General features: G+C 43.1%; 1 protein-coding gene across 1 annotated transcript in view; it reads right to left on the minus strand.

The window, feature by feature from the left end:
- LOC124789171 (trypsin-like) overlaps positions 1-24,238 on the minus strand; it is a 92,304-nt gene that overhangs the window by 25,621 nt on the left and 42,445 nt on the right. The window contains exon 2 of the mRNA XM_047256465.1: positions 19,575-19,780. Coding sequence (XP_047112421.1) covers positions 19,575-19,780 — 206 coding nt within the window. The remainder of the gene's footprint in view (positions 1-19,574; positions 19,781-24,238) is intronic.

Below are 24,238 nucleotides of genomic sequence, written 5' to 3' on the forward strand. Positions count from 1 at the left end.
CGCCTTATCCAGGCATGCTAATGTCAGATGGACTCGTTAATCATGTTCTCATCATTAAAGTGAAAGGATCATGGAGCGCCAGCACCAGCAGAGAACAGCCAACACACTCAGGCAGAATAAGAGGGGAAAACTGCCATGTAATCATTAACCCATTCCTTCCACATAGTTGCCAGACTAGGTCAATTGACCCACCAAGATGGTTAAACTGCAACTAAGTTCAAGGTTTACAATTTATAAGCTCAGTTACTGTTGCATTATGCTCATAGCACACAATGATACAGTCTAAAAACGGCTGAAATTTTATTACCACACTGCATATATCAAGTACACTTCAGCCTCTGCACAATCACACCATGCACACACCAGTATTAGCGTAAAAAATACGCTGCAGCAGATTGTATAATCCTACAAAGCACATTAAGCAAATTCTTGTCACTGAACAGTCGCACTAGATACGTACCAGTATTATGTTAAAAAACCACACTGCAGCGGCTCTTATAATAACAAACTGTAGGAAATACTGTACTAGCCTCGCACACAGGAGCACTGCAGATATTACGTTGTGATGTTATTTGTAAACAATGAAGCACTTTGACTGAAAACAGTTAGGGCCATAACGCCATAACTTTGAAGACAGCCACTCCACGCCTCATGGATGCTGTATGGCCAAAGTCACGTGTGCTTGCCATAGCTGGCAGCCGGTGCTTGAGTTGCTTCGATCGTCAGCCCACTGCCCGAGCTACCCCAGTCTGTGGTGGCACCCCTATGATCAGCTGTGGCTGTACTTTTTGCTTTGACCATCTCACACACATTCCATCCCTGTGTGCCACCACCGGCCAAAAACCAGAGTCAGTATTGCGACTACTAAAACGAAAAATACCTCACACTGCTCCGTGGATGTATTCTAAAATAGCAGTGCCGCTACCCAGCCTTTGAGCAAACCAACACAACCACAATTCCAGAGCAATGTAGGACAGCAAGACAACTGGGTGATGCCAGCACCATTCATGGATTCAAGACCAGACTACACTTGCCACTGTGGGATTCAGTGCCACAGACCCACCAACCTGCCATCCGCACCTGCTGCTCCCAATGGTGAGTTTCCAGTGGGACTTGGAGCCACAGTATCAGCTGCCGTCCAACTCCTGCCAGCAGGCATCCAGTGGCACCCCACGCACAGCAATCTTCGCACATCGCTGTGGTGACACGAGCTTGTGAGGGTCCACTAGGCTTCCACAATGTTCAGAAACGTAGCGCACTACTGACGTCAATGGCTGTGGCCTCTAAAGACTGCTAGCCGACAATAGGCCTTCTGTCACCAACGCAGAGCGCCAGCTCAGCAGCCGGAGTGGAAGCCACCTCCCGCTCATCAGTACTAGCCAGAGAAAACAGAGAGGTGTGGTCCCTCCACTGCATCACGTATTGAAGATAGAGAAGTCATTCTTAACTGTAAACAGTGTTCCCACTGACACCTCAACCCAACTACTCACGTCGCACCGGTCACAACGCTGTATATACTAAAATTCGCCATTCTTCATACACAATTTTAACTATCGTTATTATCCCTGCATACAACGAACTACTTTCAATGGATGTGGGAAAACGACAATCTCCAGATACCAACAGCTAACCCTGCAGTTTCCATGAATGACATAAGCCATTGGTAGGTTTCCAGGTAAAGCCAATCCTGTGACGACTGCGCACTGGAGTTTGTTGTTTAGTTTCTTTGTGATACTCATATGCATATCACTATGGATTGGATCTTGCACGCCTTTTCAATAAATGTTGCCTGCTAAGAGATCGAGACTGACGAGGTCCTATAAATATTTTGTAAGCCACTTTATTTGTGAGTGCATTACATTTCTTTAAGATTCCTCTGAGCCAGACACATGCTTTAGTTGGTACGTAATGCAGTTGGATATTTACCATGTGCAGCCTCTAGCCTGTATAATAACATTATTTGTAGGAAATCGCAGTAGCAGTTTATACAGTGTTATCCTTCGCAGCAATTGTTTCGCCAAACATCTCAGAGTTCGTTCAGCACCCCCATAACTATCCAATGCCCAAACGCTCCGCACTTTATTGCATCTTTGACGCCTTTTGTACTAATATAACACGCTAAGCGTCTGAGTCTCATGAGCAGTGATCAAGCCGCTTCATCCTTGGATACGCTGCAACAATATTACTTGGTAACAAAAGCACAGAACATGTCTACTACTGGACTGAATGTCTTAACAATAGTGCTGTGCAGGAAATAAAATGGGGATTCTTAACAAAGCGTAATTATTGCTGGAGTTTCCTTATAGTTTGCAGGAAAGTAATGGAAACAATAAACTGCAAACGACTTAGATCATCATCTAAACACATACCCTGCAAACCATAATACTCTGCATGGTGGAGGGTGCATCGTAACAGTATTATCGGTTTTCGCACTTATTACACACACTTGGTGGTCAAGGAAAAGATGATTGTCTGTATTCATCTAACAGAATGTAAATTGTAAGCGTTTCGTGCCCATCTGCAACGGTCCGCTAAAAGTATTGTAAGAAATCGTGACCGAATACTATTCCATGAATTGCCTCGGCTTGTTGTCTAAGAACGCGATTCTTAATTCGATGCAAAACTATCGTTCCAACCTCTCGCTGGCTATGTAAGCTGACATCACAATCAGAAGAATATACCGCTAAAAACAACTCTGATTGTTTAGAGAAGAACAAGACAGAATTATGTCTCAACTTCTAGATAATCCACACTTGCCCTCCTTTATGCTGATTACAACAGATAATATTGAAATCCCTGGGCTAGCAGGACAGAGCAGATGCGGTTATTTTTGTGGAAAGGGGCCAAAATAACTCAACATATAAACTTCATTTTTTAAAACAATCACACAAGCAAGAATCAAAAACTCTCAAGGTTTTAACGAAAGACCTCCTTTGATTTAATTTAGATGGGCTGAAGGCCATATCGAAAATCCAAGGCACAAGGCCTAAGCAAGGAACTGAGGTACAGGAGTTCTTCTGGAAGTTTCACTTCTTTAGAAAAATATTGTTTTCTTCAATATAAATAGGCTGAAAGCTTTAGCTTAAATTTTTCCCATAGAACTCGGCTGAAGGTCTCACATTAATCAAGAACAGTATTACGGCTTAAGGCCAAGACAAAGATTTTCAAAGTTTAATCTAGATAGGCTGAAAACACGGCTGAAGGGCGCATATCAACAAAACAATTTAACGGCTTGAGGCCTAGGAAGAAGAGCTTTCAATTTGGAAAGGCTGAAGGCCTTATCTTAAAATATTGGTGTAATACTCGGCTGAAGGCCTCTTACTAAACAATAAAAATCTTATGACTTAAGGGCAAGATAAGGATTTTTAATTTTTAATTTAAGAGAAATTAAAACTCGGATGAAGGCCACACACCACGCAGAAAACAATTTTACGGCATACGGCCTAAAGGGAGCAGCTTCTAAATTTGAACTACGATAGGCTAAAGGTTTTGTCCTAAAATGCTTCACATAACTCTCGGCTGAAGGCCACATACGAAACCCAAAGCATCTCAAGGTTTAAAGCCCAGACAAAGAAATTTCTAATTTTTAATTTAAGCTGGAAAACTCAGCTGAAGGCCACACAGAGTACTTAAGACTAAAAAGGAAATCACTATGTAAAATACAAGGAGCGGAGCTCAGAAGGTTCCAAGGATCGGCCTGAGAAGTAACAACAACGCACGTTTAGGTGAGACAGGCAGCCAGATCGACAACCTCTTAATTGGAAGGCTACACAACGTAGGGACGGTTCACGACCGACCGGCAATCTGACCGATTTCCAACGCTCAGATCCGACTGCACAGATAATGGAAAATATCGGCCTATGAAGAGTAAACCAAGATACCAATAACTTCAAACTGGGCCTCACCGAGATCAAGGTATCAAAGACCACTCAAGACGAGTTTAAAAGAATACTGAAAACACGAGTCCGTTGCCATTGTTTCAGGTTCACTACAAATTTTAGTTATTTCATTTATAGCCTAGGCAAGCGCAAATAGAACGCAGAAATGTAATAGCCGTAAATTGTTAGGACAGCCTACAAAATAGTTTCCGACTATCGCTTTTCCCTGCAGATTTTTACCCTAACTTTTTCCTATCATAGTAGGAACTCCACCATAGGATCTGTGGAATACAGTGACGGAATAGACGAGCGAATCGAAGACCGTTACTACAATCTAGAGATCGTCCCATAACCGGCCAATATCACCTTTAAACGCTCTTGGAATACGTAGTACATACATTGCAATTAAACGTGTATAGTGTGAAATGCGTCTATCACTAGTTAAATTAGCAGTTTCCCTAAAAGAACTTGTAGCTTCCTGATACAGCATGGTGTGGATGATTGGAATTCACCGTCCCAAGTAGTCACAAAAGCCTGTTCTACATTTCCCTAGGTCTCCGTATCAGGTATAACTGTCGGTGTTCCGGTGACAGTAATGTTAGCTTAGTTCTTTTCGAGGAGCAGTAAAATAGTCTATTACAATATCTTTGTATAACTCTTTCTCTTTGGTGTAAATAAATGTTCTTATTGCTGGAAAACTCAGCTGAAGGCCACACAGAGTACTTAAGACTAAAAAGGAAATCACTATGTAAAATACAAGGAGCGGAGCTCAGAAGGTTCCAAGGATCGGCCTGAGAAGTAACAACAACGCACGTTTAGGTGAGACAGGCAGCCAGATCGACAACCTCTTAATTGTGAAAGCAAGTGGCACCTCTTACTGATTTAACTTTGCAGCTACATCGTATATTTTGAGGCCGAAACCCGGGAAAGGATCACCACAGCCGACACGTGGAAGAATTTCTGCGAGTAACACTTCCAATAATGAGGAGCAGCTGCGCAATCATATTAAGATATGGTGAGCGACGTCGTATTCACGGTTGCGGGAAGGGACTGTTTCCGCTCTGCTATATAGCAGCCTTAATCCGCTTTTCGAAAGCATTTCAAGGCCATTGCTATTATAAGTAATTTTCAAGATTACTCGCAAACAACACATATCGAGCGAGCGACTGTCGTGATGCCAGATGTCGATTTTGTTTACTGTGTTGGCAGCAACAGCAATCAAGCACGCGACTGTCACGACGCCAGTTATCCATTACAGAGTTAAAAACACCGACAAAAGACGTACCACAAAAACTGACAGTAATTTTAACTTACTTGCAAGTGATCCACCAGTTAATTATCGACAATTCCGCTTCTTGTGTACGCAGCCGGGAGCAGTCTTGGTTTGCCGTAACCGGTGTACACTCTAGTTACATTTGTCACCAAGTCTGACACACTTCTCCCCATGACATGCCACGCAATTCCTAAAATCTTGATTCGGCACCAAATCAAATCTAATACACTTTCCACAGTAAACAATCTCAGAATTAACGCCCGCCAATAGCGGAAGCCAACACTGCATCGTCTTCGCTCATCTCTACACCATTGCTGACTGATGTCCTGTCGTCAACGTTATAAACAAAAGCGAAAACTAATTGATATATGCCGCCATGATAGGCGTGCGCTCGATTTAAGTCGTTTGCAAATAATTCTGCATATAACGCTGCTGGTAATACTGCTGTGGCACATGTACCGCAAATTAGCGGTTGTTATTATCTATGATTGACTTCCGCACTCCTTTTGTCAACAGCAGCTACTAACTTTTGTACATTTGCTACTGTCATCATCACCCCGTTTACATGGGGCTGCCAAAGCCGGATTTCGTAAACGGATTTCTCAATACCGCTTCTGGGTGGTCGTGTAAACACTTCAAAATCGGGTCAGGAAATCCGTTTCTAGTCGCCGTTTTTCCAGTTCCGCAATCGATTTTCGCTCCCATGTAAACGCAGCCGGTTTTGAAACGAGCTTGGGCCGTCAGTCTTCGTCTTGTTTACCCCAATTTTCGGCTAATAGGTTCGGAGTGGCTTTTTGTACAGTGAGGGATAAGTAGAAATACTAGACTGAAGCTGTTTGCATCTCGTCAAATTGAAGAGAAATTACGATTATGCTGACTAAATCAGAGCCGGCCGAAGTGGTCGTGCGGTTCTAGGCGCTGCAGTCTGGAACCGCGAGACTGCTACGGTCGCAGGTTCGAATCCTGCCTCGGGCATGGATGTGTGTGATGTCCTTAGGTTTAACTAGTTCTAAGTTCTAGGGGAGTAATGACCTCAGAAGTTGAGTCCCTTAGTGCTCAGAGCCATTTGAACCATTAGAACTAAATCAGAAACTATAACCTTCGAGCATCCATAGCTGAAATGGAGGACGTGGGAAGTCAGCTGGTATAAATTTATATTAAAAATGAAGAAATTCCTCCAGCTGTACTTAAGGTGTCGATTTTATTTTAGCAACTAGTTACAACGTTGTAACAACGTGGGGAGTAACCACCTTCCACACGGAGCACTCCGTATCTCGCCACTGACTTCTAGTATCAGCCACATACAGTTGACGTCAGCAAGTGTATGGGCCTGAAGATGACGCTTTTACAACGTTGAAACTAGTTGCCAAAATAAAATCGTCACCTTAAATACAGATCGTGCGGTAGCGTTCTGGCTTCCCGCGCCCGGGTTCCCGGGTTCGGTTCCCGGCGGGGTCAGGGATTTTCTCTGCCTTGTGATGACTGGGTGTTGTGTGATGCCCTTAGGTTAGTTAGGTTTAAGTAGTTCTAAGTTCTAGGGGACTGATGACCACAGATGTTAAGTCGCATAGTGCTCAGAGCCATTTGAATCATTTTTTGAACCTTAAATACAGCTCTAGGAATTTCTTCATTTTTAATAGAAACTATAACAGTTGTTTTTCCAAGCGCGATATTTAACTGGGCTAGCAAATTCGCTTCTACCTTGTCATGTAAACACGACAGCGGAAAACGGTTTCCTAACTTAGGTTTTCATGTTTCGGAAGATGTGTCGCAGTGTCGCATGTCAACGCAGTGGACTTTTCTTTGTACACAACTACAGTCTTGTGAAAAGATCATTAAGCTGTGACACTACTGTAGACACAGCGATAGAAAAACTGCATAATCTACAAAGAAAGCGAAGTCACCAGAGATCAAATTTTACTCTATTTCTCACCGCGATCGGAGAATTCTCATCTACGACGCCGTTGTCCGAATTTGGATACTACAATGCTCTTTTGGAGGACACGCTGTCAACTGTTGTACTGATGGACGACCAAATACGCGATCTTATGTCAGAGAATGATTACAATAATGCTATGTAAGGATTATGCTGATAAAACGAAGCGCTCCCATGTCAGCGTATCTGAGGGTACCGAAAGAAAACTCTCTGAATCCACGTCATCATCAAGCACAAAGAATGGCGATCCTTCAGCCAATGCAGTTACCAGGACAGTTGAATTATAGTCCATTAAATCAGAGCCCTTCTCAAGAGACGTGGAGAGCTGGCCTAAATTTTGGGAATAACTTGAGAGCTCGGTGGATAGCAACTCCTCCCCTTCTACGGTTAATAAGCATCAATTTCTTCGAGGCTACCTCGAAAGTGAGCCTAAGATGCTAGTCGATGGTATCGCCGTAACCGTGTTCGCTTTCAAGGATACAAAGAAAGTTCTTCGGGAACGACACGGAGATAGTAATAAAATCATTCAGGCGCACCTAGATTATTTCGAAGCGATTGTGCCTGTTCACTTCGTATCTCCGGAAAACCTCAATTTAACGTTCACGGAGTATTACCGAAGAATACAGGCATTAAATTCATTGGGCAAAGACGTCAGTGCCTATGGTGGAGTGACACTTCGCCAGATATCGCGTGCCCTCCCAGAAGAAATCTGTCATCTCTGGATAATCCGCGTAAAAAGACGTAACTTATCCGATGGGAGTTTCTAGCGGAAGAAGCAGACGGAGCGCCGATTAGTCAGAGTATCCACGGAGAAGTACGACCAAATTTAAACGCGCTACCCTAGGCTTCAGCGCGTAATATTCAGTCGAACCAAATTCCGTCTAATAATAATAAGCGGATGCCACAACCGTATTATGCGTGACTTACGTAATGAAACACTGCACAGCTTTCGTATTTTTTCATGCTTAGTACAACACATTTCGAGAATTTAATCTCATTGTCAATAGCAAATATCTGCATGATTATTATGTGCGCTGTTTGCATGCGTGTTTTTCTGTCTCTCTTGAACTGTAGTCATCGTTTTTGAGCTTCTAAGGTACTGTCCCTCTTCCGTTACACAGGAAAAGAACACCACCCAAACTCAAATCATCACGCACCGCCCGGGTTCCCGGGTTCGATTCCCGGCGGGGTCAGGGATTTTCTCTGCCTCGAGATGACTGGGTGTTGTGTGACGTCCTTAGGTTAGTTAGGTTTAAGTAGTTCTAAGTTCTAGGGGACTGATGACCATAGATGTTAAGTCCCATAGTGCTCAGAGCCATTTGAACCATTTGAACCATCACGCACCTTCTTTTTAACTCTAACAAGTTCCAGAGTTATTACGGTAGTGTACTGCTATAACACCTTTATACGTGGAAAACGAGCACATTAGTATCAACGTCTTTGTGAGTTCACATTCCTTCAGCAGTCACCCGTCTGTACCACAACATACCACAATTGCACAACACGTATGTAACCTGTCACTGACTGATCCTGCTCACATACCACGTTCCCACTCGTTTACTTATAGGAGCCGATCAATAACGGAAAATAGTTCATAATGCATCGCCCATACGACTATTTCCGTCTCCAGTCTTGATGTCCTCGAAGTTTGGCTGGGTACTTCGCGGAAGTCGACCAGGTGTTTCAGCAATCTACACTGCTGTTAACCTTAGTAAACTTGCGTCACAACAGCCAACGGATCATAATATCAGGAGTTTTGGGGATTTAGAATCGATAAGTGTTAGCCTTGAACAGCAACCATCAATGAGCGCGTGGGACATCGTGAGTCTGGAAGAGTTCAATGCATCTTACCTTACCCCGATGAGTAGTTCGTCTGCCACGTAAGTCCACATGCGTTGTTCCTAACAATTTCCGTAAAGCTGAAAGACGATTTGCTGCCCTGAAAAAGCGTCTACTAAAATCCAACCAGCTGAGACACGCCTACAAAACTCAGATGTCAGAATACATCAGACAGAATAATGTTGAGTTAGCTGCTCCGGAATCACGTACAGACACCTTTTATTTGCCACATAACGTGGTCGAAAAAGAAAGACAAGAAACTGTAAAATGGCGAATTGGTTTTTACCGATATGCTCATGAAGAAGGCGCCGAACGACGTTTTACGGATTGGTCGCAACCTTCTACCAGAAGTCATGGCTGTGCTCCTACGATTCCGCCTACGACGTTTCGCCATTATAGCTGATATCGCTAAAGCTTCCCCTCAGTTTGCTCTGAACTAGGATGACGAAGACTCCATGACGTTCCTGTGGTATAAAGTCTTCGTCTGGGTTTCGTCAGCGAAACTTCACAATCAATGCAGACACGGAAGGCGACTGTTTACCGCTTCAAACGCCTTCCTTTAGATCTTACTGCAGTCGTTTCTGTTATCGACCACATTCAGGGAACTGTCAACCACCTACAAGTCACAATTCCCCACGGCTGGTGCCTTAGTACATAAGAAAAAGTACATGGATGATGTTGCAGCTGGAACCAAAGGATGAGATGGTCTGATGTCGCTCTATTGGTGTTGTTGACGCAACAAATACGGTTGTCATTGTCAAAGTGGGCAAGTTCACCACGCTTGATCCAAATATGTAAGGCCCAAGGACAAAACGTAAAACCGAATAACACATTACTAGGCGTAGTATGGGGCACAAAATAGGTCTTCTTTACCTCAAAGGGCTATCACCAACGAAGCATTAGACGTGACAGCGACCAAAAGAAATTTCTCACGAGTTACTGCTCTGGGTTTGGTCTCGCCAGTGGCCATCACCGGAAAGATTTTATTCCAAGACACTTGGCTGTTAGAATTGTACTCGGACGAAATCCTTCCTAATCAACTTGCACCGAAATGGCGTAGTGGGTATCATTCCTTCCGGATCCTTATAATCTCTACACCCAGGTGGATCTCAGCCTCTGGGAACAGAAGCTCGTGCGTTCACATTTTCTGCGATGCTTCTGACCGTTTACGTCACGTGTGAGGAAAAGGGAAACACTTACGCACATCTGATTTGCAGCGAAACAATTTAGTGCCCTCAAGAGAGTAACAATATGACGTCTCAAATTTCTAGCTACATGGTTGGGAGGAAGTCTGTTGCGTTATTACTGCAATGCCACCGACTGTGAGGTTGGCAATGCAACGCTTTGGACTGACCCCTCCATAACCCTAACATGGATTCAAGCAGGCCCCAGGACCTGTAAGTTCAGTGGGCTATGTGCGGCTTACTGGGGAGTTTGGCGGGAAAGAACGGTCGGTTCATTTAAACGACGCCTTCGTAAAGTACTCAGGCGAAGCGGTCTGGACGAGGAGAGACTTCAAAACTATTCTTGTAAGCGTCGAAGCCGCCTCAACTGGACACTTAATCACCCAGACTGATGACGATTTGCATATACCAGGGTGCTTTCTGGCAGGAGGAAGTCTCGGATACTTTACCGAGAGGTTTCAAGCCCTCAGAATGAGCTGACTTTGTAAAAGAATTCAAGATACAGCAGAAACTAACTGAAGACTTCTAGAATCATTGGAACAAAGACTACGTACTGTTACTTAGGAGCTTTCATCAAGTTTAGAACATCGGCAGACGCCTGAAGATTAGAATTGGCGATATTTCCCTTTTCCAAGAAGTAGCACAGCCATAGACAATATTTTTATTCATTTTTCATTACTAGATGGGCATTCTGTTAGTAAAAGGGTGAATGCCTTTCAGGCCATGATGCGCAAATTTTAACATTAAAAGGCTTTTGTACCCAAACAAATGTCACATATAATTAGAAACTATGTAGGAAAGTTAATCCAACAGCAACAGAGAGTTTCTTAAACCTTGTCAAGGAACAAGAGCAGCAGGATGTTTGTAGTGCTGCCAATAACATAGATAATAAACATAATGCTTTCCCTAACACATTTCTCATGCTCTTTGAGAGTTGCTTTCCACTAGAACGTTCTAAACGGGGTACTAGGAGTAATAGGCACCCTGGATGGCTGACTAGTGGCATAAGGTTATCAACAAACGGGAATTATATCAAAATGTTAGAAGCGGTCACAATCAAGCTATAGTAGGCCATTACAAACAATATTGTAAGGTGCATAAAAAATTCTCGGTTTAGCCGCGTCAAATTTGGACAAAATCCCAAGCTTTCGATTACTACCTCCGCGGCAAGTAAACCGAGAACTTTTTATGCAAGGACTCCGTCGCATAAGACTTCGTAGTCAATATTGTAAGGTGCTTAAAAATGTTATTAGGAAGGCAAAGAGTGTGTGGTATGCAAATAAAATAGCTAATTCACAGGAGAAAATTAAAACCATATGGTCAGTTGTGAAGGAAGTGTCTGGTCAGCAGCTCAAGGTCGACGATATAAAGTAAATTCGTAGTAAAATTATTTCTGTTACTGATAAATCAGATGTATGTACAGTATTTAAAAATCATTTTCTGAGCATTACTGGTGAATTAAATAAAAATTTAGTTTCTGCAGGGAATCATATAACTTCCTTGGCAAATGTCTTTCGGAAATTGATGTCTGAAATACTCCCCTGTGATACAGACAAGGGGGAGATGGAGTCAATAATTAAATCACTGAAGACTAAGGACTCTCATGGATATGGTAGGGTATCTAGCAGAATATTAAAATATTGTGCTGCACATGTTAGCCCTTTATTTGGCCATATTTGTAGTTTTTCCTTTAGGAATGGTCAGTTTCCTGAACGATTAAAGTACTCAGTAGTAAAGCCGCTCTATATAAAGGGAGACAGGGATAATGCAGACAATTTTAGACCTATTTCTATGCCATCAGTGTTTGCTAAGGTTACTGCAAAGGCTTTGTATGTAAGGATAATTAATCATTTTATATCGCACGATTTACTTTCAAATCTACAGTTCGGCTTTAGAAGTCGTTCAACAACTGAAAATGCAAATTTTCGTTTCTCTGTGAGGTACTGGATGGGTTAAACAAAAGATTTCGAGCGCTAGGCATATTTTTCGATTTAACTAAGGCCTTTGATTGTGTTGATGACAAAATATTGCTCCAGCAATTGGACCATTATGGAATACGAGGAGTAGCTCACAATTGGTTCAACTTTAGCAACACACAGCAAAAGGTCATTATTCACCATACTGGGAATGGCTTTGATTTGGGGTCTGAGTGGGGTACAGTCAAGTGGGGGAGTGCCCTAGGGATCAGTGTTGGGGCAACTCCTGTTCCTTATTTATATAAATGATATGCCCTATAGTATCATGGGTAACTTAAAATATTTCTGTTTGCTGATGACACTAGCTTGGTAATAAAAGATGTTGTGTGCAACATTGTCTTGGTTTAAAATAGTGCAGTTCATGACCTAAGTTCATGGCTTGTAGAAAATAAACTAACGCTAAACCACAGTAACAATCAGTTTTCACAGTTTCTAGCACACACTTCAACAAAACCTGACGTTTTAATTTCACACACTGGGCACATGATTAGTGAAAATGAGCATCCATTTTCAATATGCTACCACTCAGAATTCAAAAATCTTAGCAGTAACACGCGCATTCAAATCGAAACTGAAGGGTTTCCTCATGGGTCACTCCTTCTATTCTGTCGAGGAATTGCTTGAAAAATTAAACTGGTCCATGTTTTATTGTTGATAGCGTTTACTTAAACTTATTGACTGACTTTTTCGCGTTTATAAACATTTTATTTTTATCCGTTATTATTTTTATGTTGTAATTTCATGTACAGACTCGTTGCATGTCATTGGAGATTACTTCCTCAATTTGGTCCTACGAAACTTGACGTGAAAATAAATAAGTAAAATGTATTACCCTGTAAAAAAGGGTGGTGGTAGAGGACTTACAAATTGGCCGGTACGTAGTATATTGGACAGTTATTCTCACTATTTTTGAGCGAAGAGAGATTACCAGGCCACTCCAACTGTCTGTACCGTTGGAAGTTGTCCAAGGGTGAGGATGATGTCGTGGCACATTAGAATAATGTATTATAGTATCTTAGTATGACTCTCTTTGCTCTTTGGCGTAAATAAATATACTCGTTGTTGTGAGAGGAATCGAGACGTTTTACTTACTTGGAGCTACACCGAATAGTTCTGTTAGAACTGTCAATGGCTTCATGCTCTTGGAGTTAGAAGTTAGCACAAAGATACGAAACGCAAGTACTGGGCAGTGACAAAAGCAGAAACGACCTCCCGAGAGAGATGGAAGACTGAACTGGCGACGGGCTGTGTACAAAGCGAGAACAGGTGACATTTATGATAATTCACTGGCAGCCTCGGAAACAGGAAAGAGACACTGGAAGATCGAGATTCATGTTACCTGCAGCAACATGCTTGCACCTTACGGGACTGAACAGAGCGAAGAGGCCTTCATTCGCCAGTGGACGGATAGTGGCAGAAGAAGAAGAAGCAGCATTCGCAAGAGCGTATCTGGAGGATGGCGACATGTTGGCGCCGCTACGTCGGAAGTGAGCACGGAGCGGAAGGGCTGGAAAAGAGGAACCCTATGTGGCAGGACAAACAATTCTTGCAAAAATAGTACAGCCGGTTTAATCCTATCTTTACCGTCCTCTACTAGTGTTCTGTTCCTAAAGAGCTCCATGTATCGGATCATTAGATTGTTAGTGGAAACATTCTTCTTCTCAATGTGAACTTTAAAGGGTTTCGTTTTGGCAAGATTTTAAGTCGTAAAAAGTGCGTTAAAATTTAATTGCCAGTAGTTTAGATTACAGTGGTATGCAAGTGGCTGTTTTTCTTATCGAATGCTAATGAGGAGGATAATTTATATCTGCCGAATAAAAGACTCGTACGTTTATATGTGTAGTATTACCTTTACGCTGCCACGAAAGTAGTGTTTTAACTTGAGTGAATCACATTTACGATCAGTTTTCCTTTTATGAATCAGGATTTTATGGCCAAACTGAAGGGAAGACTGGAATATCCAGTAGCAGCTCTCTTTCTGACTTCAGTCGTGAGATTGGAGTAACCTCGGACTCAGTGATATATATTCGTTGCTAACTGACTTATGCATTAGGGGACTGCAGTACGATGTTTTTGATTGTACTCACTGAAATGCTGTAACAACATCTTCAAAGCGACTAGGGCACAGTTTATGTTGATTCAAACAGAACTGTTGGAATATGTTTGTTTTCATTGTATAAGTATGCATGGCCATCTTCCACAGCAATGCTATAATCAATTATTATAGCTTTTTCAGTCTGAATCTTAATTCATTTACTGCAATAAACTTAAAACGAAAAAAACAGTCATAATACATTCGTCAGACTTTTTCCAGTCATTTCAATCAACACGAAAGACGTCGACCGAGTCTGACGAATCTTTCGGCTGTCGCTGTGATCTGCATCAGTTGGACTGACCTGTGGGCAGACCACTCCCAATGAACTTAGATACTGTGATGAATCTGTTGTCCAAATGGATAAGTATGTGAAAACTGTGGTCCTATTAAATGAGTCCTGAGTTTAATTGTTTCAAATAGCATTAAAATTTCAGTAATTGTAAAGGGGTTCATCTAACTACTGGAATGAAATATCTGTCCAAACAGACCCCAATTTATTACAATATTCTCTTTGAGTACATACATGAACATGACCCAAAAAATTACACATTATCGTGATCTATCAACCACTGAGAATGGAAAACTGTGATTTGCAAATACAGAACAACTGTATACTAATGACAGGTTAAGTCTTGGCAAAGTCCACGAGGATTGGGTGCAAAGAAAATGATCGCCACATCACATGTCATTCGTGAGAAGAGGTAACTGTAGACGGGCATAAGGAGATTGCTCTGATTGCACCAAGAACAGATATGGAAACCACATGCAAGGAAGGCAAACTGGCCAGTCATTGATGAACCCTCGGCTACCGATCCAAAGGTAAAAAATCGTGTAACCTAATCAAGTCAAAACAATATGCCTGCAAACGCCTAACAACCAGCATTCCTGGTTCACCTGTGCTGCATGTTCCCGTCATCATTCGTGAGTTGGAGAGTTGAACGTTGCATGCGAGGTGGTCAACCGGCCACTGTCACACGTCAGCCATTGAATGTTGCAGCCTCTCTTCGGAAAATCAGTCTCTCTTCCATTGCAGCTCCAAGCCAAAAGTGGAAGTTCAGTGAAGCGTGTTTTTTGCCCAGTCAGAAGACCACAGTGAATAGAAGACAAGTTCTGAAGCGAAGACCAAATTAAAGTCATCTCTATTTTGCAATATTTTCTCTGATCCCCACAAAGTCAGGGTAAAATCAATTTTGGCAGTCAGAAGGATCTGCCAAATGTTGTCCAATGAGATTATTTTGCAAAACTGTTAAATCCCTCTCCACAGAAAAGTTAATATTCCAGACGGTGGACTGCCTTCCTGTGTGTATAACTCTGAGAAACTGCTAGCCTGTCAGTTTCTCATATTTTTTTTAAGATCAGCCAATGAATTACCTTCGTGCTCCTCTAGAAAATGACTACCTTGACTTCACGTGAAGTAGCCTCTGACTGACGCAGTTCAGCCCCCACAGAGATAGGAAAACTTCTAACAAAGCAGAGCAACCTAACATTCCCCGAGAAAAACAGAGATCATTATTTCGTTACTGGTCCCTCTCTCCCTTGTCTTCCCGGAAGGTGCCGCGGAGAATATGAACTCTGTGAATCTGTGCTTTGAGCAAATTGCTTGGCCTATGAAACGGCAGTTTATTTGCGTTTCCCGGACTCCGGTCATAGCTCATTATTGGCGCTTTTTAACTAGAGTCTAGCATCTCACGTCGTGTTGGCCTTAGTTTGTGGAAAACGTACCGTACCTATCCGGCTGGTACCACGCCATGAAAATACGTAGGTTATACACTGGCTACCTGTGGCTACAATACTCCTCTTGTCTTAGCTTTTAAAACTGGACTGTCACTCCCTAGGGTGTCTGGAACGTGCGAGGACCATCGGCCTTCGCTTCCTCTCTTCTGCGGCTTCCTCTCTTCCAGCCAGTATAATAGAAATATAGGAAATGCAATAACTACCCAGATAGATAAAATTGAGACAGACGTTGGCGGCATGATCCTGACCCTTGAGATCACTGGTGTTATCCTTGTTGTCCTTGATTTCAGCGTCAGATATCTGCTAATTGGTATGAGAAATAACACAGGTTCTGTGACGATTGGCTGAGTAACGTGTTGTGGACCGACGAAGCTCATTTCACGCTCCGAGGGTCTGTCAACTCCCACAACTGCAGAAATTGGGCTACCGAAAATCCTAGAACTGTCGTGGAAACTCCAATGCACGACGAGAAAGTCACGGTATGGGTTGGATTTACCACATCTACCGTTATTAGGCCTTTTTTCTTCGAGGAAATGCGTGATTCTGGTTTTGTAACTGCTACCGTGACGGGTGAGAAGTTCGCCGATATATTACAGAATCGCATCATCACTACAGCTATTGTTGAGGAATGATGGTGGACATATTGAGCATTTCCTGTAAAAAACATCATCATTATTGCTGTTCTGATCAGATGAAGCGCCATGTGTTGGACATTTTTTGAACCTTTGTTTTTTTTTGGTTCTAATAAAACCCCATGTCTTTCCAATCATGTGTGTCAATTTGTACCTCTCTATCTACATTATTCCGTGATTTATTCACATTTCACATTTGTACTGACTTTTTGATCACCCGGTATATCTACTTAAGGAATGGAAAAGTTTTTTATAAATATCTCGAAAAGTTCTTCACAGATTTCTTTCGAATTTTTATACGATACTCTAGTAATTTTCGGATGGACATAGAGTACATACTTCTTTAATATAGAGGGTGTTCGGAAATACTCGTTAGAAACTTGTGGGACTTGCAGGGGTGGGATAGGAACCCATGTTCGGAGGGGGTCCGACAGCCGATCAGTTCCAGTCATTCCACCAGGAACGAGGTACACGGCTCGTTTTGTCTATAGTTCAACCTTGCCTAGACGGTCAATGCTGCGGTTCGATAGCGTCTGCATTGTTACTTTGTGCCAGGAAGGGCTCTCAATAAGAGAAGTGTCCAGACGTCTCGGAGTGAACCAAAACGCTGTTGTTAGGAGATGGACGAGATACAGAGAGACAGGAACTGTCGATGCCATGCCTCGCTCAGGCCTCCCAAGGGCTACTATTGCAGTGGATGACCGGTACCTAAGGATTACGGCCCGGAGGAACCCTGACATCAACGCCACCATGTTGAATGATGCTTTTCGTGTAGCCACAGGACGTCGTGTCACGACTGAAACTGTGCTCGATAGGCTGTATGATGCGCAACTTCACTCCCGACGTCTATGGCGAGCTTCATCTTTACAAGCACGACATCATGCTGCACGGTACAGATGAGCCCAACAACATGCCGAATGGATCGCTCAGGATTGGCATCAAGTTCTCTTCACCGATGAGTGTCGCATATGCCTTCAACCAGACAATCGTCGGAGACGCGTTTGGAGGCAACCCGGTCAGGATGAACGTCTTAGACACACTGTCCAGCAAGTGCAGCAAGGTGGAGGTTACCTTCTAATTCGGGGTGGCATTACGTGGGGCCGACGTACGCCGCTGGTGGTCGTGGAAGGCACCGTAACGGTTGTACAAGATGTGAATGCCATCCTCCGTCCGACAGTGCAACGATATCGGCAGCATATTGGCGAGGCATTCGTCTTCATGGACGACAGTTCGCTCCCCCATCTTGCACATCTTGTGAATGACTTCCTTCAGGATAACGACACCACTCGACAAGAGTGGCCAGCATGTTCTCCAGACATGAACCCTATCGAACGTGCCTGGGATAGATTGAAAAGGGCTGTTTATGGATGACGTGACTCACCAACCACTCTGACGGATCAACGCCGTATCGCCGTTGAGGAGTGGGATAATATGGATCAACAGTGCCTTGATGAACTTGTGGATAGTATGGCACGACGAATATATGGATGCATCAATGCAAGAGGACGTGCTACTGGGTATTAGAGGTACCACGGTGTGGTGTGAACCACCACCTCTGAAGGTACCAACTGCGGCTCAAAGGAAGTTTGCGACCGTTTCAAGCTGAAGACAACCAATCCAAGTGTGCTAACAATCAAGAAATTCATTCGCAAGTTTGAGAGAGCAGGTAGTGTTCGTGATGACAGTGTTGGCAATATCATGCGTGTGTCTTCTCGATGTTTTCAGGCGTTTTTTTCCTTTTTTGAAAAAAAAGCTCCAGGAAATCGATTAGACGAGCTGCAAAGCAGATGGTAATCAACCGGGAGACAATGTGACTAATTGCTGTTGAAGACCTGCGTCTCTTCCCGTATAAAATTGAAACCCATCAGCCATTAAGGCTCTGAGCACTATGGGACTTAACTGCTGAGGTCATCAGTCCCCTAGAACTTAGAACTACTTAAACCTAATTAACCTAAGGACATCACACACATCCATGCCCGAGGCAGGATTCGAACCTGCGACCGTAGCGGTCGCGCGGTTGCAGACTGTAGCGCCTAGAACCGCTCGGCCACCCCGGGCGGCCCATCAGCCATTAAGTCCCAGGGTCATGGAACAGTGATTGTGTTTCACCAACATTTCTATCCACACAACTGAAGAACAGGACTTTGATGTGAATATTGTTTGGTTTAGCTTCAAAACCCACTTTCATTTCGATGGGTTTGTAAATAAGCAAAACTGGCGCTTTTCGGGGACTTACAGTCCGCATATCATTATCGAGAAGCCTCTTCACCCTCAACGGGTGACTGTGTAGTGCCCAATGCCCAGTCACGGAATAATCGGTGCGATCGATATTCATTGCTGGCATGGTGACTACCGAACAGTATGTGAAGGTTCTAGAAGATGATTTCGTTCCCATTATCCAAAGTGACCCTGATTCCGGCAAGATGTGGTTCATGCAAGACGGAGCTCGACTCCTTTAAAACAGGAGAATGTTTAATGTCCTGGAGGAGTACTTCCACTGGCATGGGCCTCGATTGACCGCCACATTCTCCTGTTCTCAACATATACGACTCCTTTTTGTTGGACTGGACGAAAGACAAAGTGTAGAGCAATAACCCCAAAACCATTGCTGAACTAAAAACAGTCGTTCAGGAGGCCATAGACAGCGTCTATGTTCCGAAACTTCAGCGGGCCGTGCAGGATCTCGCTATTCGTCTGCGCCATATCATCGCCAATGATGGCAGGCATAACGAACGTCATAACCTAAACCCGAATATCTGTAGTGACGTTTACATGTTCAATAAAGAGTGTGCATGCCGTAGTTTGTAACTAATTTACGTTTTTTTCATATAGTTCAGTAACTGTCACCCTGTATATTGAGGCTATCTGCAAACCATTCTTCATGTGTGTTTTTCCTTTCCACACGATGACTGTTGATAATGGAATTGTTGCGAAATGTATCCACTGTACGGACAATAAAACACGATTGCAGCTCAGAAGTATTAAACGTGCTGTCTTTGAAGTGAAGTGGTAAATATTTGGCGCTACGTGCGAGGAGCAGCAGCCGTGGGAGCGAGGGGGCTCGCGCCAGGAAGCCACCTCTGCACCGGCTGCTATCGCGGCGGGCATCTCGCGCAGGTAATTAATGGCCGCGGCCTGCGCTGCGCTCGGCAAGGATCGCGCACACTCGCCGCTGCTCGGCTCGCCTCGGCGCAGGCGCACTGGCGGCGTTGCCGCTGCGTCTTGAGCCCCGCCTGTGAGACATACGACGAAAATGTAAAAGAAAATCAGATATTTACGCTCAGGTGTAATACTACGTCGCTTTCTTTGTAGACTTTCAGAAAACGGGCGACTCAATGGACCGTGAGATCTTGTTAAACGTCATTAATGAATTCGGAGCTGAGTGGAAACTCAGTTTTGCTCATCATAATCGATGTTTTCAGAAAGCCTGGAACTGTGTCATTTATGATTTAAATAATGAAAAACTGCACCAGTTACTTATTCATTTCATGCATAGTACAACTGATTCACAAGTGCATATCTTTACGTAAACAAATACGCTAGAAATTGAGAATAAATTCTGAAACGAGTTGTGCTAAGCATGAAGGAAACAAGTAATAGTGCAGTTTTTCATTATTTAAATCATGACCGGAAACTTTTAGCCTTAATTACAGCTGCCCCACTAACAGACACGAGATGCAAAGCGAAGTTCCCTGGCTATCTCCAACTTTCGTTTGAATCAGTGCGCTACGACGTGATGGCCAGTCTCTGTTGTTTTACAACTGTTTTCTAAAACGTCATCGTAACTTGATGGTCAAAACTAATAAAGAACGCTAACAGCCCATCGGGAATGCAACAAAAATTAAAGTGATCGCGGCAGATTGTCAGCCTTTTCCCAACAAAAATGCCTTCGTGTCATATGGCGTAGAAACCGCTAGAGTCCAAATCTAGCAGCTAAATAAAATAGATGAACCAACCAACTTACAGGTATTCTACCAGAAAACACAGCGAATGGGAAACATCAAAGGGGCCCAATCAAAACTGCAGACTAAATGCCAAGACATTAGAAAAACGGAGGAGAAGAAGAATTAATTACCTGAGGGAGATAACCAAGAAAATCTGGACAAACAAGTACGTCTGGAAAGAACAACTATGAACATCAGGATACATACACAAAAAATACGAACCTACACTGCTTGACAATTGGTAAGGAGGAACAGACATTCGCTAAGGAACAACTACCAACTGCTACGGAACAACTGATAATTGCTACGGAACTCCCGGCCAAAGATAGTAAAAGGAAACGCAGAGGGCGGGACATGTTAACTGCAGTGAAACCTGTGCACCAACGCTGTGTATGCATTCATCATTTCATGCAGTACATTATTCCAGGAAGGTACTGTGGAATTGATTAGTGTGGTACGCAAACATGTCTCTAGACGTCTCTCTGAGTGCTTACGATCGTGAACAAACAGTTCGACGGATCGAAGCTGGTCAAAGTGTCACTACTGTGGTAATCGGTTTTTATTTTATTTTCTCCGTAGGACCAAATTGAGGAGAAATCTCAAAGGTCATGGAACATGTCAGCACATGAAACTGCAACATAAAAGTTATAATAGATAAAATAAAATGTTTATGAACCCAAAGGAAGGCAAGCCATAAGTTTAAGTAAATGCAATGAACAATAAAACGTAGGAATCAGCTTAATTTTTCAAGGAACTTCTCGACAGAACAGAAGGAGTGACCCATGAAGAAATTCTTCAGTTTCGATTTGAAAGCGCGAGGATAACTACTAAGAATTTTGAATTCTTGTGGTAGTTTATCGAAAATGGATGCAGCAGTATACTGCACACCTTTCTGCACAAGAATTAAGGAAGTCCGGTCGAAATGCAAGTTTGATTTCTGTCGAGTGTTAACTGAGTGAAAGCTGCTTATTGTTGGTAATAAGGTGATATTGTTCATAGGAAACTACAATAAAGAAAATATTTATGTTGAGAGGCCAGTGTCAGAGTACCCAGACTAGTGAATAGTAGTCGACAAGAGGCTCGAGAACTTATATCACTTATTGCCCGAACTGCCCGTATCTGGGCCAAAAATATCCTTTGAGAATGGGAAGAGTTACCCCAAAATATAGTACTATACGACATAAGCGAATGAAAATAAGCAAAGTCGACTAATTTTCGTGTCGAACGATCACTCACTTCGAACATCTTTCAAATAGTAAAAATGACAGCATTAAGTCTTTGAACAAGTTCCTGAACGTAGGCTTTCCACGAGCACCTAGAAATTTGGACTGTTCAGTTTCACAAATCATATGCGCATTGTGTGAAATTGAAACGTCAGGCTTTGTTGAATTATGTGTTAGAAACTGAAAAAACTGAGTGTTACTGTAATTTAGCCTTAGTTTACTTTCTACAAGCCGTGAACTTAGGTCATGAACTGCACTATTTGAAAACGAAGCCAATGTTGCACACAACCTCTTTTACTACCAAGCTAGTGTTATCGACAAACAGAAATATTTTAGAATTACCTGTAATACCAGAGGGCATATCATTTATATAACAGGAGTAGCCCCAACACTGATCCCTAGGGCACCCCCCACGTGACTGTACCCCACTCAGACCCCACATCACAGCCATTGCCAACATTGTGAATAATGATCTTGTGCTGTCTGTTGCTAAAGTAAGAGGTGAACCAATTGTGACCTACTCCCCGTAACCGGCCGGTGTGGCCGTGCGGTTAAAGGCGCTTCAGTCTGGAACCGCGTGACCGCTACGCTCGCAGGTTCGAATCCTGCCTCGGGCATGGATGTGTGTGATGTCCTTAGGTTAGTTAGGTTTAATTAGTTGTAAGTTCTAGGCGACTGATGACCTCAGAAGTTAAGTCGCATAGTGCTCAGAGCCATTTTACTCCCCGTATTCTATAATGGTCCAACTTCTGGAGCAATATTTTGTGATCAACACAATCTTACTACCAAAAAATATGCCTAGCGTAGACTTAACGGGGAAAAGGAACAGACATCTCACTGCTAGACAGATCAGTGCTGACCTTGCGACCACTACGTGTCTCTGACAAAACCATTTGGCGGCGATTAAATGAGGCTGGTTTGTATGCTCAGAAGCCTGTTAAAAGCATCCCCAACATGCCATCGTCGAGTAAGACTTCATTTGTGCAGGGAGCGTGTTGGGTGGGAATCAGCAACTGTGGTCCAGAATTAAGTTCTTCGAAGAATGTCACTTCACTGTGGCAAGTGACTGGACACGCTACACGCCGTAGAATGTTCATGGACTTCACCAGTATGACCTAGGCGTTATGGTGTGGGCAGGCATTAAGCATAATGGCCGAACACCACTGCATATCTTTGCAGGAACTGCGTTTACGGCACTGCGACATTGCGGGGAGATTATTCTGGATCATGTCCGTCTGTTCAGTGGTGCGGTAGGTCCTGAATCTTTGCTTATGGACGATAATGCTCGCCCTAGCAGGACAACTGAGGTGTCGGACACACTGGAAAGTTAGGGTACAGTACGTGTGGAATGGTCTTTCTACTCCCCAGACCTACACCCTTTTCCTGGCAGATGTATTTCTCAACGAAGACCCCCTCCCCGAACAGTGCAAGTACTGAGAACCGCCTTGAGAGAGGAGAAGAACAATCTCTCCAAAGGATTCCTCAACAGTTTGGTAGCCAGCACGAATATCAGGTGCAAAGTGTGTATTCGTGCCAGAGGAGTGCATATTCCTTACTGAGAGTCCGATACCGACCTTTATGTTGGGATTCCGAACATGAACGTTATTTACATCTCTTATCTGTTTTCTCAGGTCGTGAAACCTGTACCATTTTTCGTTATAAATACATAACTCCATCTCTATTACGAATGTACTGCGTTTCATGTCGTCCATCACTGCCTGTAATTATTCTTGTCCGACAAAGTCTCTGCTCCGTAGCTGTTGTCAAGCACTGTAGTAGTTCGACATGCAGCGGAAGCACTGTTGCTTTTTGTCGATAAACGATTGCTTGCAGAGATGAGACACCGCAAAAATATCCGGCTAGTAATAAGTTTTTACAGTTTCTAACACAAAATCAACAAAAACCGACGTTTTAATTTCACAGAATGGGCATATGATTAGTGAAACTGAGTAGTTCAAATTTCTAGGTGTTCAGATAGATAGTAAACTGTGGTGGAAAGCCCACGTTCAGGATCTTGTTCAAAGACGTAATGCTGCCTACTATATAAAAGTATCCGGATATGAAGCAGAGAAAAGTCAAACGATCCACAAAGGCGAACACAGTACGATGGCTGGAGGTCTGTGCGCATAAGAGAAATTTTAACCACATCGCAGGTCTTTTATCCGAATCTATGGGTATTAAAAATTTTTAAACCATTTTAATCCGTTTTGAATGCTTTGGCTTTTGCTGTAGGATTATCTCTGGACCAAATTTCCCTCTACTGATGTCGGTCGTTGTAATTTACAATCCACTGACTATGGACGTAGTGATCTATCACGACAACATTGTAATATATTGCGTATCATATATTTGTTAAGTCACGTAAGCGACAACTTTCTCGCGTAGTAAAACGAATTTTGTAAAATTGTCTGTGAAAAATTTTCGCAGCAACGGGAAGTAAAGGAAATCGTGCCACAAGCCGCCGTCTGTTATTGCACATTGTTCAAAAAGACCTCTGTTTCGGATGGTGTCAAACGAACGGACG

Source organism: Schistocerca piceifrons, chromosome 3 (genome assembly GCF_021461385.2).
Source record: "Schistocerca piceifrons isolate TAMUIC-IGC-003096 chromosome 3, iqSchPice1.1, whole genome shotgun sequence".
Lineage (NCBI taxonomy): Eukaryota > Metazoa > Arthropoda > Insecta > Orthoptera > Acrididae > Schistocerca > Schistocerca piceifrons.